Source organism: Lynx canadensis, chromosome C1 (genome assembly GCF_007474595.2).
Source record: "Lynx canadensis isolate LIC74 chromosome C1, mLynCan4.pri.v2, whole genome shotgun sequence".
NCBI classification, from domain to species: Eukaryota; Metazoa; Chordata; class Mammalia; order Carnivora; family Felidae; genus Lynx; species Lynx canadensis.
Genome location: NC_044310.1, coordinates 41,233,604 through 41,254,463, shown reverse-complemented (window position 1 = coordinate 41,254,463; position 20,860 = coordinate 41,233,604). Strand labels below are relative to the sequence as shown.

At 36.3% G+C, this 20,860-nt stretch overlaps 1 protein-coding gene and 1 pseudogene across 8 annotated transcripts in view; one reads left to right on the top strand and one right to left on the bottom strand.

The window, feature by feature from the left end:
• OSBPL9 (oxysterol binding protein like 9) overlaps positions 1 to 20,860 on the bottom strand; it is a 200,663-nt gene that overhangs the window by 12,526 nt on the left and 167,277 nt on the right. For 7 of the 8 annotated variants that reach the window (XM_030324176.2, XM_030324177.2, XM_030324178.2 and 4 more), the window contains 5 exons: positions 17,896 to 17,986; positions 14,009 to 14,113; positions 8,551 to 8,710; positions 2,840 to 2,952; positions 2,599 to 2,717 (listed from right to left, as the gene is read on the bottom strand). In XM_030324176.2, coding sequence (XP_030180036.1) covers positions 2,599 to 2,717; positions 2,840 to 2,952; positions 8,551 to 8,710; positions 14,009 to 14,113; positions 17,896 to 17,986 — 588 coding nt within the window. The remainder of the gene's footprint in view (positions 1 to 2,598; positions 2,718 to 2,839; positions 2,953 to 8,550; positions 8,711 to 14,008; positions 14,114 to 17,895; positions 17,987 to 20,860) is intronic. The other variant, XM_030324180.2, reaches the window with a different exon arrangement.
• On the top strand, positions 15,757 to 17,414 carry LOC115520133 (annotated as a pseudogene).

Here is a 20,860-nt window from a genome sequence, read left to right as displayed (position 1 = left end):
TACTTATTTTGCCACCCCTTAGGTATGAGGAGGCCCTGGAAAATTAACTCAACTTCCGTTAGTTTGTATAAAAGGAGGATAATTACATGCCCTGCTTCTACCTTAGAACTGTTTGGAAGATCAAGTGAGGTAAATGGGATGTGACTTTGTAGTATTTCTGAACACTACAAAGTACTTAGGAAAGAACTCTTTTTTAGAAAGTATCTGAAGTGAGAAGATACATTTAAAAATAGAATGAGAAAAATTTAAGGCATTACTGTAATATTTTGGAATGCATAAAGGCATCAAGATTTCAGAATCTGTTGGCAATCACAGCCATTTGTGCCAATAACTAAAATAACTCATTATTAACATACTTGGTAAAAAATTAACAATTATTATCACATCTTTGATAATATAACAAGCTTATAGTAACTATGGACCAAATGTAGATTAACTGGCAGAGGAAATTATGTGAGGCAAGTATTACAAACTTGATTGTGGCAGACACTTTTGGTTGCCTATGCACATCCCTGCTTCATCCTTAGTAAGAGAATTCTGATTCAGTTCAAGATTCATGAGAATCTAGATTCATGAAAGTCACAGGGTCCTCCCAGATCTCAAGGGGTGAATGCGGATAAATCTGTACCTATCATTTAACCTCCCTTGCTAGGTACTGGTTTAGGTGTGGGCACAAGCATCACTCTGGCCAATAAGATTCAGTTGGAAGTCTGAGGGGCCACTACAGAAGAATGCCCTTCCCTAATAACAATAACAAATCCAGGAAAAGCAATTATTTTTCTGGCTCTTGACATTATTTGCCTAAGGATGTGATGACTGGAAGTGGGACAGCCATTTTGCAATTACAAAGAGACAAGCCTGAGTGTGAAAGTCAACATGCTAAGGACGGAGGAACAGAAGGAACCTAGGTTCTTTCTCAGACACAACTGACTGAATTAATCCCAGAACTATGCTACTTCCAGCCTTCTCATTATATGAGATAATAAATCTCATATTGTTCAAGATATCTTCTGGTTAGTCATCCATTACTGAAGACCAAGACAGACCAAGGTGGAAAATACAGAAAAGAAATATTTAGATGTCAACATCTAAAATTACACTATAACTTGCAAATTTGAAGTGACAATTCTGTCCCAGCAATTATGCAATCTAATGATCACCAAAAAAGTTCTGGGACAAACTTCTGCAAATATTCTCTTACCTGAAAATATTCTCATACCTGGCAAATATGCTGATTTCCACAAATTAATGCTATCCTTGTGTTTATGTTCTCATTTAGATTTAAGGTAAAAGGTTTTATTATGGACACTTACTTGGAAAGTATTAAGGATTAGTTTTTTCCTCAATAACCCTCTAAATCCAAAACCAAAATGAAGCTGACTGCTGATGAAGACTATATATAGCCCTGGAGCTGATTTGGTCTTAACAAAAGTGAGAGTCCTAAATTTTATTAACTTTCTAAAGCCAGGTAAAATAATAATCTAACCAATATGAAAACTACTAGAGCTCAAGTCTTTAGGACAAAAGGCAGTAGTAGAAAGACTGCAGATTTTGAAGTCACAGACCAGATTAGAATCTTAGTTCTGCCACTTAATAGGACTCAGCCAAACTACTCAGCCTCTGTGGGTTTTAGTTTCCTCATCTATAAAATGTTAACAGTAACACCTTTGCAGAGCTGTGATGAGAATGAAGTGCAAGAATAAGGTTTCCAGGGGCACCTGGGTGCCTCAGTTGGTTAAGTGTCCGACTCTTGGTTTTGGCTCAGGTCATGATCTCACGGTTAGTGAGTTTGAGCTCCACGTTGGGCTCCACGCTGGTTGGGCTCCACGCTGGCAGTGCAGAGCCTCTTTGGGATTCTGTCCCTCCCTCTCTCTCTGCCCATCCCCTACTCATGCGCTCTCTCCCTCAAAATAAACAAACATTTTAAAAAAATGTTTAAAAAAAAAAAAAGAATATGGCTTCCAGCACAGTGGCAGGGATATACAAAAGGCACCCACATGCTAGTCTCCTAAATCAACAGGTCATTTCTGTTTAGAGCACCAAGTTTAAATTCAAATTAAAATGCAGACCATAGTAAGTGTATGGTTCAATATGTCATATAATTTCCCATTTACTACCTGTTCCAATCCTTAACAACAACCCTGTGAAGTGGCCACTGTATGTTCATCTTGCACGAGAAATGTAAAGATCACAGAGGAGGGGACCTGTGCAAACACATGGTTTCGTAATAGCAGAGGCAGGATGTAAACAAGGGTCCTCTAACCCCAATTTCAGAACTCTGCTCATTTGATTCTGTGCACACCACACTACTTTAGGTTTTATCCAAATAACTCATCAAGCCCAACACTATTCCTTGTTTCCCCCAGTAAAAATCTTAATTCATACAATTCACATATACTATCTCTATGAATTCTAGCTTTACATATTTTATCCATTTATAAAACTTCTCAGTTTACTCATCTATGTAGATATTAAACCACAAAAGTATAAACAGAAGTTATGTCATTATGCTACATTTGCAGGCACACTCGCTGTACAATCACGAGAATCCACGCATACACATTAAGACTTCTAGCAAATGCCAAATTTGATTCTTACCTTAGTAAGATCCATTCCAAGCCTAACCTGTGACAAGAGATGCATGATAACGCTCTTGTGCTCTTCCACGGACCCTGCCTCCCCTTCATCATCTCTATCATCATGTGAATCAAAGAGGTCTAAAACAAAACAGATCTGCTTAGACCAGTGTTAAACTGGGCCAATCTGTGATGCTACCAGTGTTACAAATCTTTCTTTCAAACAGTTTTAAGAAAAAGTTAAATCCTCCAAGGCTACTTACCAGCATCACTTGTTCCATTGGACATGGAAGAATTAAGTGACTCTGTGGTATCAGGGCGCTTGAGACTATTTCCTGAGCTGCTGTGTGTCAAGACTGAGGCAGATCCAGAGGAACTAAAAAAACAGTAATCACATCCATAAGCTTTTAAGAAAGCAATTTAGAATCATAGTAAGACATTAACCTATAAAGCTACCTAAAACCAATAGAGGCAGATAGGTGACAGAAATAAGCTAGACTTACAGTTAGCTGGTCATACACACACACTTTCCAACTCTTTCTCTGTCACCCTCATGACTGTAAAGTGTGATGACTAGGTTTCTTATCCTCTACTTTTTGCATAGTGTGTGGTCAACCAAGCCATGCTGAAAAGTCATCAAAAATTAGTAAGATTTTTGCCTCTGCATCTAAGTTTAAAACTAGAGTTCACTTTCTTATCGTGTTACTTTGCATAAAGTTACCTATAATTCTCTGCAACAATTTTCAGAACCTCAAAACTTGCAAGTGTATTACTTAGTCTCAGAAAGATGCTTTGTCTATATTTTTGAGATCCTTTGATAAAAGCCCACGCTAGTAGTACATAACACTCTTCCCAGTCCCTTAAAAACTGTATTTGAAATTAAAAAATAAAAAAGCATATTATTTTTTACAAGTAAATTGATGGTAACTGGAATTATGAGCTGGTTAACAGGGTCTAAGGAAAGTTTCCTCTATTATACTGTTATACCTGTGATTACAACTTACCCAGGATTAGTTGTATATTAATAATCAGGGCCTACAGTTTACTTATTAAATATAAAAAGAAAACCAAAATTTTTACACTGCAGATACTATTTATAAAATAGTACACACATAATCAGTCTTGTTACACATTTATGGGTGCAAAACATATTATATATTCTAATTTAAACATAGTTTGCCCTAATTACTTACCTTCAATTTTTTTATTTAATAGTAAGCTTTCTAGTTTTCAGAAGCAGTTCTTCACAGCAAAACTGAGCAGAAAGTACAGAATTCCCATGTGCCCCTTTGCCCACACATGAACAACCTCCCTCCCATACTACCAACATCCCACACCAGAGTGATACACTTGGAACAACTTATAAACCTACACTGGCACATCATTCTCTGACTCAAAATCCACCGTTTACATTAGGGTTCACTCCTGGTGATGTACTTTCTATGAATTTTGACAAATGGATGATGATAAGTATTCATCACTGTAGTGCTGTAGAGAATAGTTTCACTACCCTAAAAATCCTATGTACTCTGCCTATATTAGAACATTAGAATATTAGAACAATCTAATATTAGAGTATTAGAACAATGTATATTCTAATTTAGACATAGTTTGTCCTGGTTACTTACCTCCTTTTGATCTACTTTTCAAAAATCCTTAGGTAACTAAATATTGCTTCTTTGATAATTTAGTAGTATACATCACAAGGTACTGTAACTAATGTCTACCTCACCAGTTTTGAGAGCCAATGGAAAATATGAGTAAAAGACCTAGGTAAGAGAAATCAAATTATCATTAAATAAAGGAGCTGCATGAAAATTATCTTCAAAATGTTTTGTGGCTCTTTGATACATCATTAAAATAGAGTCAATCTTTTAAATCAATTGATCAAAAAACCCCCGAATTCTTTAAAACACGTTACTTTATTTTAGGTGCAATTCCAAAGGTCAGATTTATGCTGGGCTTTTCTTTCTTACTCAGGTTAGAAACCATGTCTGGGCCAAATGAAATGCTCAATAAAGCTCAAAATTTTTAAATGGTATAAATTCTCATTTATCCATTTCATAATTTACTTCAATCAGGACAAAGAATTTAAAGAATACAGTTAAAAAATAACAGCAATATTGACAAAAATCATATGCATACAGGAAACGTTTATCTGCAACAGGCTAAGTTGTATAAATATCTAATGATAATATCATAAACTAAAGCACATAATGTAAAGTACTGAATTGCATTAGAGTAACAGAATCCAAAGTCTTCCTGAGTACCTAGGCACCTGCCAAATGCTGTGTTTATCTCCATAACAATCGAGCCTCCATAACAATCCTACAAAGTAGACAGGATTATTCTCATCATGCATGGATGCTCAGCCCAGAGGTTCAGTGACTGACCTGAGGTCACATAGCTGGTAAGCAGTGGAGCTGTTTCAAATGCACATCTGGCTCCTAGCACAAGTTCTTTCCAACATGCACTTTAGTTTATAACTGTGTACAACCATACTGCTCGATAACAGAGTTCACACAGTATCATTACTACAGTTCTTCAGAAAGTGAACAGTGAGAAGACTTTAGCTTTTAAGTTCTCTTCCTTCAGTGAGAGACAGAAAAACTGTTTAGACCTGAGTTAGAAAACAAATAGTAGTAGCTGATGACCAGCAAGTGTCACACACTCAATGCCTACCAAGGTCAGGCAGAGAACATAAATACATGGACAGGGCTAGGTTACAAGGCAATATAAACCTGGGGCCAACACACTCAATTTGCAGGGATTTAAAGCCCCATTTAAAAAACAACACACCCCACCCCTCCAAAAAAAAAAAAAAAAAAAAAGTCAACAAACACTTTGCTGGCCAAATAAAACATCTGTAGGCCTACCAGTTTGGGAATCCACATTAGGGCATATAAGGAGAGCATAAAATTGAGGGAGAAAAGGAACCCAATGGGCTAGCAGGACACAGAATTTAACTCTGGATCCTTTCAAATGGGAGGTTCATAAACTGTATTTGTCATGCAATGGGTACCAGGAGAGCACAGCACCTTATAAGAAGAAGAAAAAAGAAAAGCCTATGACCCTACAGGTGATTTTCTAAATATGCCCATTACAGGTACAACAGTTAAGTATTTTAAAATTTCCTACCTCATAAAAATTTCAGGAGAATCCCTTGAAACTGATAGCCGGAGACTATCAGTATTGTTAAAAGGAAGTTAACCACATACTACAAACTAACTGAATACAGTTATATGCTTCTAGAGGATAGAGGAGTCCATTTTGATATTCAACTGTACTTTGTTTAAAGTAATACCAAATTTTTGATGTAAGATTGTCCTTAATTCTGTTTAAAGGAAACTTACTTAAAAACATCACAAATCAGTTTACTTTGGAAGTTTCCTCCACTATCATAAAAAAACAATTTTAAAATTAAAGTGAAATCCCTACTGGCAAACTGCTTATAATGGTTTCTCAATAGTTTATTTCTCCACATACAACACTAAAAAAAGATACTAAACCAAGCCTTTCTGCTAACCTGGCCTTGAGCTGTGGGTTCAAACCTCTTTTCCTTTAGTCTCATGTCTTAACTGTATGTGTTTACTTATATCACAGAGATTTCACTTTTCCCACATTAAAAAGCTGAATCTGATCCACTAAGACATAAAACTTCCTGAACCAATAATCATTTTCCTTAAAAGTTTTGAGATTTTGAGCAGTTATGATGAAATTATATACGAATACTGTATTTTTCAGTTCATGTGTACACTTGAGAAAAGTAGAGTCCTGGGGTGCCTGGGTGGCTCAGCCGGTTAAGTGTCTGATTTTGGCTCAGGTTATGATCTCCTGGTTCATGAGTTCAAGCCCTGCGTTGGGTTCTGTGCTGAGAGCACAGAGCCTGGAGCCTGTTTCAGATTCTGTGCTCCCTGAGCCCTTCCCTGGCTCATGTTTTGTCTCTCGCTCTCTCTCTCAAAAATAAGCAAAAAAAAAAAAAAAAAAATTCAATAAAATAAAATAAAAAAAAGAAAACTAGAGTCCTACACAGTATTTATTAAAAGGAAACAAAGTTTGAGGCTTAAGGACTGGCTGATGGTACTGGGCTTACAGATTCACATATAATTATTTCCAAATTTGTACTTTCTACAAAGCAAATGCCAAGCTCTAACAATAGTACCAAGTCCTGAAAAAGCAGAATCAGAAACAATACCCAACAACAACTAAGCCAACTATATCTACAATAAACATAAGTAACATTAAAGCAAATAAATATTAATTTTTTTCTATATATTTGAGTGCTTATTACATGCCAGATACTTTATTAAGCACTTGACTGACACTATTCTCATTTAAATGTTCACAATGACACCTTGAAGTTGAAACTATTAACCTCATTTTACAAATGAGGTAACTGAGGATTACACAGGTAAATAACTTGACCAAGACTACACACCTTAAGAGCAAAACAGATTTAGAACCTATTTCTTTCTGAGATTCCAGAATCCAAAGTCTTAACAATAGCAACCTATATGCCAATAGGGCATATTTTGCTTATCAGCTATCAGATAAATGACTTTACACCTAAAAAAGCCTTGTCTGTGCAATGGAACATACCTAACTAGCTTTTTCAATAGTATAAAAAAGGACAAATATTTTCTAATGAGGGAAACTCTATCATTAATATCTATTAAAATCTGCCTGCTTAATGTCTCTGGAATACACGTTTCCCTCATTTCCATGCTAGTACCTTAGCTAAAGCTATCAACATTTCTCAACTTACTACCTGGTTTAGGCTGATCTTCCTACCTGTAATGCAGCCCCACTTCATTCAATTCTATAAACAATCTAGGCAAATCTATTTTTCTAAAATGCAGACCTGACCAGTAACAGCTATTTTTTGTGAGAAAATGTTCAAAATTTATAAAAGGCTAAAGGAGTCTTTTTTTTGCCTTTTATTTATTTATTTTTTTCTGAAAGAGTGCTCAAGTGGGGAAGAGGTGCAGAGGGAGGGGGAGAATCTTAAGAAGGCTCCATGCTAAGTGCAGATCCCGATGTGGGCTCAACCCCACCACCGTGGGATCATGACCTGAATCAAAAATCAAGAGTTGGATGCTCAACCATCAATCAATGGGGTCACCCAGGCACCCAAGGCTAAAGGAGTCTTAAATGACCTGGCCCTTGTCAACCACTTCTGTATCCTTTTTTAAGACAACTTATGCTCCAGTCACACTCAACAATTTATAGTTTCCGCCAAGAAACTCAACTCCCCTCCCTTTGTGTAGCTATTGGCCTGCCTTAATAGGGTTCTACCTCCATGAAAATATTTCTATTTCCCCTTCATCACCGCCACATCCCTTCTTCCTACTCACTCCCATTCTTACCTAGAATCACGCCCCCGGCCACCTCTGTGAATCCTTCCCTTACTTCTAAGGACTTCAAAAGGTTCCCATGGCCTTTGATTATTCTTACCATAGCATGTATCCCACTGGATTATAACTATCTGTTTGATCTCCCAACAAACTCTAAATTCCCTGAAGGCAGGAACTAGGTCTTTTTTAACCTCTAGATCATTCCCTCCACTTGTATAGTGCCTGGCTTATAGGTATTTAATATCTCCACTCTAATACAAAACAAGTAACGGTAACCTCTTATTTGTATAATACTTGCTAGCTTTCTCACTCTCCTTTAACTCTCTCCTAATGTTCTATAGAACATAGGTGCTATAGAAATAATGCCTAGAGTTTAATGAACAATACTGGCATATTACTTGAGCTGATGTTTTTTTTTTTTTCCATTTGAATCAAATCAAAAGTAAAATCAACATTCTCACAGAAATGGCTTTGCTCAATAACCAAAAATAAGCTTATAAGGGAGTATGTCAACACCAGTCTAATAACTTGTAAGGGAGTCCATCATTAACAGCTGTCTCAAAATCAAATTAATTTTTAAAATCAAAAGAGTCACTTAAACACATAGTTCATTTACTTACTCTATTAAGCGCTTTGGGGATGAGCCACTTTGATGAAATTCATCAGCATCATAGAATTCATCTTCGCTGCTAGAATAAGAGAACTCGGGGACAGTATTTGGAGACAAGTTGACATGGCTTGGAGAAGTCAAACTGCTACTAGGTGGTGAGTGCCCACTGCCTAGGAAATTAAAACATTTTAAATTGGGAGACAATGCTGGTAACAGAGGGGGAAAAATTAGGGAGATGGAGTCAAAGCAGACTTTCCTAAAATCAAGAAAAAGTTAAGTTGGTAGAAGTCCCTACATTATTTTTAAAGAAAATCACTATTTAAATTAGACAAAGGCAAATCATATTATAGAAGGGGACACAGCCTTTTAAACGAAAAATTGCTATGTTCCCGCTCCATAATTATTTATAATTAGGGAGCTCTTTTGATTATAATCTCAGTGTGTGAGTTCTGGGGTCAGAAGTCCCACAAAAGACACAAGCCAGGGCTCCTACTTTATACTGCAGATCCAGGTATTTAAAAAGTGCAGCAGTGAGACAATGAGAACGCATATGGAAAGAATATTAAAGACCACATGAATGTTAAAATGCTATCCAGAATATCATATTCACATCAGTCACTGTTTTGGCAGTCACATGAAAACACAGAAGTGCCGCACAAAGCCCCAGCACTCACCATCCAAACTCCTTACTTCTTTCCTACCTAAGTCAAAAATCAGGTGCCTGGGACTCGGGGGCAGAGAAAAACAGAGGTCTACTGTGAGAAGAATGTGGAAAAGGAAAGGACTAGGAGGAACATTTTTCTATTCCTAAACAGTCTAAGGAAATGGAAGTTAACAGAGATCCACAGAAAGAATACTACTATTTAATCTCTGTGATCACTGGATTGTCTAAGTAACAAAGTAAAACAATAAAAGTATCAAATAATGGAGGACTACTGAGATATTAATTTAACAAGTGTTTACAGAGCATCTAAAGGCTTTCAGGCAATGTATGCTAAACTGCTACAGATTAAAAAGCAAATTCATCTGCTACATTTAGTTGCCATGTTCACAAAGATATTTTTTTTAATTTTTTTTTAACGTTTATTTTTGAGACAGAGAGAGACAGAGCATGAACGGGGGGGGGGGGGGGGGGAGGGTCAGAGAGAGAGGGAGACACAGAATCCGAAGCAGGCTCCAGGCTCCAAGCTGTTAGCACAGAGCCCGACACGGGGCTCGAACTCACGGACCGCGAGATCATGACCTGAGCCGAAGTCGGACGCTTAACCGACTGAGCCACCCAGGCACCCCAAGATATTTTTAAGAACATAACAAAGAGTTTGGAACCCCAAAAAGGTAATCTTATTGTAGATTCCAAAATAGTTCATCTTAGCAAATAACTTTAAGTTCTTCCTCTCTGCCCCCTGCAATAGCAGCAATAAGATGGGAAAGAGACTTTCTTTTACTAAAATAGGAAAAACAATCAACCCACCCAGGAATCAAAAATGATTAAGTAACATGCAAACACTCCAGATGATCACACAATTGAAAACGTGTCCAAAGAAGAAAATGAATTTGGGAAATGCAAACAAAAGAATGGAGTTTTCCTTATGAGAACAAACAATATTATTTCTTTTCTCAGTTGTTATTACCTTATTTCTTTTTTGTATTGGGGAAAGACTTAGGTGGAGAAGATGAAGAAATTAGGTTGAAAAATCAAACAGGATATAAATCATATGTTAATTTAATTTCCAAAATTTCTTTAAATCTACCTACTCTAAAATGCTATATTTTAAAAATGTCATCTGAAACAATGTATCCTAAATTATTATTTATTAAGTAATTATGCTAAAGTGAATGTACATAGGAAGAGTGCTCACTTTTTTAAAGTTTGTAACGAATTTTACATATCTTCAAATAGACCTATTTTGGCTGTGTTTTAAAACTCTGACATAATCCTTTTTTTAGTAAAAGGCAAAAGATTTATATGATCTAAAGAGAAACCAGAGTATCCTTTCTTATAAAAACACAAGAAAACACAGGTACTGTTTTTAAAATGAACAAAAAAGGAAGATAAAAGTAATGAAATACAGAAAAAAGTTGGGCAAACATTTCAACCTCATTACTCAAATTGCTTATCAGCATTTTCCCAAGAGCTTCAAATAAGAGGAGTTAGTTTTGCTTTCTTTCTTTCAAAATTCAGGAGAGAGCTGCCCATGCTATTAAATATTAAAGAACAAAGTAATAGCATCAGCATCTTTACTAATTCAAATTTCAAAATGGACTAAAGTCACAAGGTAATTTTTCATTATTACCAAGGAAAAGTTCTGCCCAGGAAAGAAATCTGTGGAGCAACAAACAGGGGCTTATCTTCTACTTCCTCAAGTTATAATAGGGACAAAAGCACTTAGTTCTCCTTTGAGTTTGGTTCAACAAGCACCTCAATATACAACTAATCAGTTTCAAAATAAGAACTAAATTTAATACTAACACTGACAGCAACTCTGTAAATTACAGAAAGAATAATGACCATAAGTCTAAATAAAGAGAATGCAAATTAAAATGAAGTACACTTTTTTGCCTGTGAGATGACAAATATGTGAAAGAATGATAAATCTTCCTTAAAAAAAAAAATGTATGTACCAAAAGTGGCTGCACAAGGATATTCACTGAAGTACTACTGCTTATAGATAGGAAAATACTGGAAACAACCTAAATGTCCATCAGTGGAAAAACAATATGTGGTCAGGCAGCCATAAAAAGAACATTGTATGTATCTAACTGTATGAACATGGAAAGCTGTTTAAGCGTTCTCTGTTAAATGAAAAGAGAAAGTCACAGAAATGCATGATCTCAATTCAGGTTAAAACAAAAACAGCAATAAGAATATACAAAATATTTTCACAAAACTAATAATACTAATACTCTGTATGGAAATTATACTATAATACTAAACTCTGTATGGAACCACAGAAGACCCTGAATAGCCAAAGCAAGTCCTGAGAAAGAAGAACAAAGTAGAGGTATTACAATACCAGATTTCAAAATGTACTACAAAGCTGCAGTAATCAAAACAGTATGTTACTAGCACAAAATAGACAGACAGATGAGTGGAACAGAACAGAGATCCCAGAAATAAGACCACTATATGGTCAATTAATCCATGACAAAGACAAAGGAAGAGAGGCAAGAATATACAATGAGGAAAAGACAGTCTTTTCAATAAATGGTGCTGGGAAAACTGGACAGCTGCATGTAAAAGAATGAAACGGTACCATGTTCTAACACTGTACATAAAAACAGACTAAAAAATGGATTAAAAACCTAAATATGAGACTTGAAATCATAAAAATCCTAGAAGAAAACACTGGCAAGTAATTTCTCTGATATTGGCTGTAGCACATTTTTCTAGATGTCTCCTGAGGCAAGGGAGACAAAAGCAAAAATAAACTATTGGGACTACATCAAAATAAAAAGTTGTTGTTGTTGTTTTTTAAGTACGCTTCATGCCCAGCATGGAGTCCAATGTGGGGCTTGAACTCACAACCCTGAGAGATCAATATCTGAGCTGAAATCAAGAGTCTGACACTAAGCCACTCAGGCACCCCTGAAAATAGAAAGTTTTGCATAGCAAAGGAAACTTTTGACAAAACAAAAAGACAACCTGCTGAATGGGAGAAGATATTTGCAAATAACCTATCCGATAAGGGGTTAATATCCAAAATATATAAAGAACTTACACAACTCAACACCAAACCCCAAATAATCGGATTTAAAAAGGGGCAGAGGACCTGAATAAACATTTTTCCAAAGAAGACATACAGATAGCCAACAGGCAAAAAAGATGCTCAACATCACAAATAAATGAAATGCAAATCAAAGGCCACAATATCACCTTATACCAGACAGAATGGCTAAAGTCAAAATGACAAGAAATAACAAGTGTTGAAAATGGTAACACTAATTCAAAAAGATACATGCACTCTCATGCCCACTGCAGCATTATTTTCAATAGCCAAGATATGAAAGCAACCTAAGTGTCCATTATTAGGTGAATAAAGAAAGAAAATGTGACACACACACACACACACACACACACACACACACACAGTAATATTACACAGACATAAAAGGGATGACACTGCCATTTGAGACAACATGGATGAACCTAGAGGGTATTATGCTAAGTGAAACAAGTCTAACTAAGGAAGACAAATACCACATGACTCCATTCATGAGTGGTCACAATCTTAAAGAAAGAAAGAACACAAATGAATAAACAAACAAAAAGCAGGATCAGACCTATAAATACAGAGAACAAACTGATGGTTGCCAGACAGGAAGGGAGTGGGTAAGCAAAATGGGTGGAGAGGGAAATACAGACTTCCAGTTATGGAATTAATAAGCCACAGGAATAAAAGGCACAGCATTAGAAATATAGTCAACGCTATTGTAATAGTGATATAACAGGACAGGTGGTAGCTACACTTGGGGAAACACAGTATAATGTTTAAGCCTGTCAAATCACTAAGTTGCACACCTGAAACTAATGTAACATTGTCAACTATACTCAAAAATTGTAAAACAATAGTTTAACTAAAAAATAAATAAATAAATAAATAAATAAATAAATAAATAAAGGCATATACAGGTATATGTGTACATATATGCATGCATTACGTGTAAATACATGCAAATGACAGAGGGAAGAATAAAGAGGACTTTTAGCTTTTGTTCTCTATATTTTTGTACTGATTTCTTTACAATAATAAAGTATACAAATCTGACTTGAGCAAATTTTTTAAAAAGCCAATACAGATCTTCAGAATAAATCTTTAAAAAAAAACAAGTTTATTTATCTTGAGAGAGACAGAGAGAGAGTGTGTGCGAGCAGGGGAAGGTCAGAGAGAAAGGGAGAGAGAATCCCAAGCAGGCACCACACTGTCAGCACAGAGCCCAATGCGGGGCTTGAACTCACTGTGAGATCATGACCTGAGTGGAAATCAACAGTCAGAAGCTTAACCAACTGAGCCACCCAGGTGCTCCAAAATAAATCTTTTCTTAAGGTTAACAAACAAAATCCTGGAATATTTTATGTAAAATACAATTATTACTAAAGCTTCTAGCTCTATCACAAAGTTAACTACTTCATGTACAGAACTGTAACGGTAAAATTAGGATAGCTCCAATACAAATACACATTTCTTCATTCTCTTTCCCATCAGCAATCAAACACATCTTAAATGTTAATGGGGCTTTAGGAAAATTAAAGAAATTATACAGGGGCACCTGGGTGGTTTAGTCAGTTGAGTCTCTGACTTTGGTTCAGGTCATGATCTTTTGGTTCGTAAGTTTGAGCCGCACATCAGGCTTACTGATGTCAGTGCAGAGCCTGTTTTGGATCATCTGTCCCCCTCTCTCTGACCCTCCCCCACTTGCACACTCCAAAAAATAAACATTAAAAAAAAAGAAAGTTACACAATCTGTACCTGTACTATTTGGTGTTGGAGTCTGATGATGTCCCAAGGTAGCTAATACAGGTCCAACTGGTAGGGAAGATGGACGCTGCTCTGACTTACACAACTGAGCAGGTTCTAGAAGATTTAAACATATAAAATAAGTTAGAGAAAAAGCCAAATACAACTCTGTTAGCTGCAATTGTGTGCAATTCAAAATCATAAAGATCAGGAATTTATGAAACTGTCTTCTATTAAGTCAAATTCTATGCTACTCCTTCATGACCTTCAATCCCCTTTAAACTCAATGAGGATAGGCTACTCAGTACTAAGACATTAGGCAAGATATCAAGAGACTAGTCAAGGTAGGCCAATACCTCAGTAAAAATGCTCTGTAAAACTAGCAAATGCTTCTAATGATAAGGTCTTTCTAAGCATCAAACCACATAAAATCATTTAAAAATGGGGCACAGTACTTCCTCTTTAGCCCCACAAGATACTTAAACTCATTCTCTTAAGGAGTCAAATTCACAGGGGTGCCTGGGTGGCTCAGTTAAGCGTTTGGCTCTTGATTTTGGTTCAGGTCATGATCTCACAGTTTGTGAGTTCGAGCCCTGCATCAGGCTCTGTGCTAATAAGCATGGAGCCTGCTTGGGGTTCTCTCCCCTCTCCTCTTTCTGCCCCTCCCTGCTCACGCGCCTACTCTCTCTCAAAAATAAAAAAAAAATAAACATTAAAAAAAATTCACAAAAGGATTTCACATACTTGGAAGTATTTTTAAAGGGATTTTTTTTCATTATAATTTCTGACTTAACTGAATCATTGAAAACACAAAAGTGTTGGATGCCACAAAAGGTAAGAGGAGGAATTGGTATACATTGGGTGTTGCCCCTAAGCCTTCTTTTGCCAGTTCAAAAAAAAATTACTATTTTTTACTCTATACTTAAAAATTCATGTCTATATAATCAGTAGGCATCACAAATTTCACTCTTCCCTTCTATTACCATAGAATCCACCATGAAGAAGAAACCATTTGTATTCTTCATAGCTATAAAGAATACCCCCAAATAGAAAGTTCCTGGATTACCTTCAAGTATATATCAAGGTATAGTAAGCTTTCTTTGGTAGCATGAATCCTGAGTCATAGGATTCTGTCCCACCAGCTAACCCAAGTCTTAGTAATCATGTTTTTCTTCTTTCTTTGAAAGCCCTTTCACTGTATTAAAAAAGCCCAATATTGGGGTGCCTGGGTGGCTCAGTCAGTTAAGTGTCCAACTCTGGGTCAGTCATGATCTCAGTTTGTGGGTTTGAGCCCTGTGTCGAGTTCTGGGCTGACAGTTCACAGCCTGAAGCCTGTTTCAGATTCTGCATCTCCTTCTCTCTCTCTGCCCCTCCCCTGCCTGTGCCCTCCCTCTCTCTCAAAAATAAAATAAAAACACTTTTTTTTTTTAATTTTTTTTTTCAACGTTTATTCATTTTGGGGACAGAGAGAGACAGAGCATGAACGGGGGAGGGGCAGAGAGAGAGGGAGACACAGAATCGGAAACAGGCTCCAGGCTCTGAGCCATCAGCCCAGAGCCCGACGCGGGGCTCGAACTCCCGGACCGCGAGATCGTGACCTGGCTGAAGTCGGACGCTTAACCGACTGCGCCACCCAGGCGCCCTTCTCAAAAATAAAATAAAAGAAACATTTTTAAAAGCCCAATACTGAGAAGACCCGGGTAGCGCCTCCAGGCCACACTGAGCCGGCTTTAGGCACTCCGCACGCTGGGTGTCCTCCTCTTCCTGTGGTGGTTAGCTATGGCGGCCGTTAAGACCCTGAACCCCAAGGCCGAGGTAGCCAGAGCCCAGGCGGCGCTGGCGGTCAACATCAGCGCGGCCCGGGGACTGCAGGATGTGCTGAGGACCAACTTGGGGCCTAAAGGCACCATGAAGATGCTTGTTTCTGGTGCTGAAGACATCAAGCTTACTAAAGATGGCAATGTGCTGCTTCATGAAATGCAAATTCAACACCCAACAGCCTCCTTAATAGCCAAAGTAGCAACAGCCCAGGATGACATAACTGGTGATGGTACCACTTCCAATGTCCTAATCACTGGAGAACTACTGAAACAGGCGGATCTCTACATTTCTGAAGGTCTTCATCCCAGAATAATAACAGAAGGATTTGAAGCTGCAAAGGAAAAGGCACTTCAGTTTTTGGAACAAGTCAAAGTAAGCAAAGAAATGGACAGAGAAACACTTATAGATGTGGCCAGAACATCTCTACGTACTAAAGTGCATGCTGAACTTGCTGATGTCTTAACAGAGGCTGTGGTGGATTCCATTTTGGCCATTAAAAAACAAGATGAACCTATTGACCTCTTCATGGTTCAGATTATGGAGATAAAACATAAATCTGAAACTGACAGAAGCTTAATCAGAGGTCTTGTTTTAGACCATGGGGTGCGGCATCCTGATATGGAAAAAAAAAAAAAGAGTAGAAGATTCATACATCCTCACATGCAATGCGTCATCAGAATATGAAAAAACAGAAGTGAATTCAGGCTTTTTTTTTTTTACGAGAGTGCAGAAGAGAGAGAGAAGCTTGTAAAAGCTGAAAGAAAATTCATTGAAGATAGAGTTACAAAAATAATAGAACTGAAAAAGAAAGTCTGTGGTGATTCAGATAAAGGATTCGTGGTTATTAATCAAAAGGGAATTGACCCCTTTTCCTTAGATGCTCTTGCAAAAGAAGGCATAGTAGCTCTGCGGAGGGCTAAAAGGAGAAATATGGAAAGGCTGACTCTTGCTTGTGGTGGAGTAGCTCTAAATTCTTTTGATGACCTAAATCCTGATTGTTTGGGACATGCAGGACTTGTCTATGAATATACATTGGGAGAAGAGAAATTCACCTTTATTGAGAAATGTTAACAACCCTCGCTCTGTCGCATTATTGGTCAAAGGACCAAATAAGCACACACTCATGCAATAAGAGATGGCTTGAGGGCTGTTAAAAATGCTATTGATGATGGCTGTGTAGTTCCAGGTGCTGGTGCAGTGGAAGTGGCAATGGCAGAAGCCTTGATTAAATATAAGCCCAGTGTAAAGGGCAGGGCCCAGCTTGGAGTGCAAGCATTTGCTGATGTATTGCTTATTATTCCCAAGGTTCTTGCTCAGAATTCTGGTTTTGACCTTCAAGAAACACTAGTTAAAGTTCAAGCAGAACATTCAGAATCAGGTCAACTTGTAGGTGTGGACTTGAACACAGGTGAGCCAGTGGTAGTTGCTGAAGTAGGCATATGGGATAACTATTGTGTAAAGAAACAGCTTCTTCACTCCTGCACTGTGATTGCCACCAACATTCTCCTGGTTGATGAGATCATGCGAGCTGGAATGTCTTCTCTAAAAGGTTGAATTGAAGCTTCCCTTGTGTCATTTGTATCATGAAGACTACAAAGTGATCCTAAGAATGTAGCTATGGAATTTTCATCCAAGCTTCAAATGATTTTCAAAAGCATTTTCCTTTCCCATACGAAAAAGAGAACACTGACACTCAAATTTTGAAGTTCTGAAATTATTATTACAGTATTTATTTAAATTTCACTGCAGTGTACACCATTAAGCAGGCTGTTTTCACCCAATGAACAGGATGTTTTGCTTTAGCTTCCATGATCTAAAGGTACCATGTTAGACAAGTATGTTACCTACCTTGTTATTAAATGTTCCTTGAAAAGCAAAAAAAAAAAAAGAAAAAAAAAAAAAAAAAGCCCAATACCAAAATATATCTTTTTCTATTTCATTTTCTGTTATACCATTTCTTTGATTCCTTTTACTTATCAAAAAACCAAAAACGAGCCCTTCAAGATTACCATGACAGTCGTACAAATTAAGTTTTTTCTAATCAATGAATCTGTGAAATGTCTTTCCAAATATCATACCTGGAGGTAAGACAGTCTGAGTAGGCATTGTGTTGATCACAGGTTCCAAGGGACTAGGTTGATATATTGCATCCACAGGATTAATAGTACTCTGAGATAAAGAAACACAATACAGTTATTTTTAATTAAATGCTTTCCCAGTGCTGACCCTCCCAAATGTATGAAATGCCCACATTTCTGACAGCAAAGTCCTGAGGGTAGCTATATAGATACGCTGATCAAAATGCAAGGAAGAAATAAAACACTTTTACAATACAGAAGAATTTCCTAAAAAAACAAAAACGTAGTAAGGAAGGAAAATGACAGTCTCTGTCATATAGATAGGTAAAGCTAAAATGGAAAAACTTGCATAGAGTTGTAAAAAGGTGTGGGAAAATTTCAGGAAGCTACAGCAATAACTTCTCAATTCATTTCAGTGCTTCTCACTTAATTCTCAGTTCACCACAAATACTGCTTCTCTATCAAAGATAGAGAAACTCTCTCTTGCTTTGGTATTAATAAACACTAAACTATATTAATAAACACTATATAAATAAAAACTATAACTATGTATAATTATATATATAAATATATATAACTATGTAACTATATAACTATATAGTTATATACATATAAATATATATATAACTATATACATAACTATATATATATAACTATATATATGTAACTATATATATAGTTATATACACACACACATTATATATATATATATATATATATATATATATATATATATATACATATATAAACTACGACTTGCAAATTTATTTGTACCACTAGGATTTTATCTTTCCATCTCATACTATTGCCACCTTCTAATACTGTGTACACACAGTATAAGCATCTAATTTTACAGTCATTAAAAGCAAAGAGATGTATATTCTAATTGGGGGATGCAGGGAAAAAGCCTTCCTTTTTGAAGATTAGAAGAAAAAAAATAAATGTAGTTATAATTTTAGAGGGAAAAAAAAGTCTAGGTGTTTCTAATTTCAAGCCAAGAAATTATTCTGCCAGCAGGATGGTATTTTAAAAACCAGACTCCATAGTTTACTGATGCTTTTTTATTTGGAGGAGGTGGGTGGTATTAAAATAAGGTCTTTGTCAGAGTTAAATTTGATCTCTCATTTAGAATACCACATCAGATAAAACCCAAGAAATAAAATTTTCAGTTCTTTAGCTTTCCTTGATCCAGAAAACTAAATTTTAAATGTATATTAGGGCTTATAACAGAAAATATCAAAATAGAATCAGAAGAGAAATACTTTACTGATGAATGAGCTCCAATAGTATTCATAAAAATTTAGAAGCCCCTAGCAATAACTGAGATAATGGGACAGTTTTTTTTTTTAATTTTTTTTTTTAACGTTTATTTATTTTTGAGACAGAGAGAGACAGAGCATGAACAGGGGAGGGTCAGAGAGAGAGGGAGACACAGAATCTGAAGCAGGCTCCAGGCTCTGAGCTGTCAGCACAGAGCCCAACATGGGGCTCGAACTCACGGACCGCGAGATCGTGACCTGGCTGAAGTCGGACGCTTAACCGACTGTGCCACCCAGGCGCCCCGAAAATGGGACAGTTTTTATCGCATTCTCATTTAATGTCTAAGTTCAAAAAATTTTTTTCTTAAACTACCTCTCTGCATAAATTTTAAAAGCATTAAGTCAGATCTCTTAAATCAACTGATTTGAACATAAGAATTCTGAAGCTTGTCACTACAATAGCTTACCTAACATAAATATTCTAACGGAAAAATAAAGGACACTTAGAGAAGAGACCCTGAAAACAGTCATTAATAATAAAACCCCACTAAAATGAAGTACAGAAGGTTTTGAAGCACTGGGAAAAGCAGAGAAACAGACTAAGAATTTTAATTCCTTAGAATCTTTCCTCTACCAAGAATTTGGCAAGTCTCTTATCTGCTGTGGTCCACACCTTCCCAGTCTGTAAAATGAAGAAATGGCTGGATTATACGTTCTATAGGGGCTTTCTGCTTATTACTTTGTGATTCTATTTTCAGATACTGGACCAGGACATAATAACAAGTGTCTCAACAAGTCCTGGAGCTGTTCTTAGAATAAATTCCATTTTTACCCAGTGGTTTTCTCCAAAGAACTCCAAGTGGTTTAAAGTCAAAATCTTGCCATTAATACTGTGATCCATGGGAAGGAGAATGTGTCACCTCCTTATTATCCTCATCTTTTATATAAGAAAAATTACTGAAGCAACTAAGAAATAATTTTGGGAAAAAGGACCAGCAGAATTCTATCTTTTGAATGTAATCTGTTTTCCAGGTGAAATGTTCTAAAGATTAGGCTAGTCAACCAAAGAAGATACTTTTAGACTTTTTTTGCATGGATATTAAAGGTACCACATATCTTTTGTTGCTTGTTGTTACAGAAAATTATAGAAACTCTAATTCTATAGAAATTATAGAAATTCTAAAGCAGAGCTTTAGAAGTGCAAACAAACAATAATCCTCAGCTCTAATCTTATAACATTTATAGAATTCATGCAATGTTATAAATTATATATAAATGTATATATGTATAGTGAACATTTATTGATTCTGTGCTCATTCAGTACCTTACAACAATGTTTTGAGGTAGATCTAGCCACTTTTCTTTATACATGAGAAAACTAAGGTTCAAAGGTTGAGTAACATGCCTACTAAGGTCACAGTTAGTGAGTAGGAAGGCCAGGTTCTAGCTGTATGGGTCCAAGATCTAAACCATGAACATTTCCTTTATCTTTTAAAAATAAAAACTCTTAGGGAAAAATGTTATAGTCCTTGATCAAATGATTCAGATATGTTTTCTACAGGTTTAGATTTTCTTTAAGTATAAATTTTCTAGATGTTTTTAATTGTAAATGACCAAACATTTTGGGTATGCTTTATAAAACTCAGCCAACTTTTTTTAACATAATAAAAAAATAACTAATAATAACAACATAAATTGTCATTTTC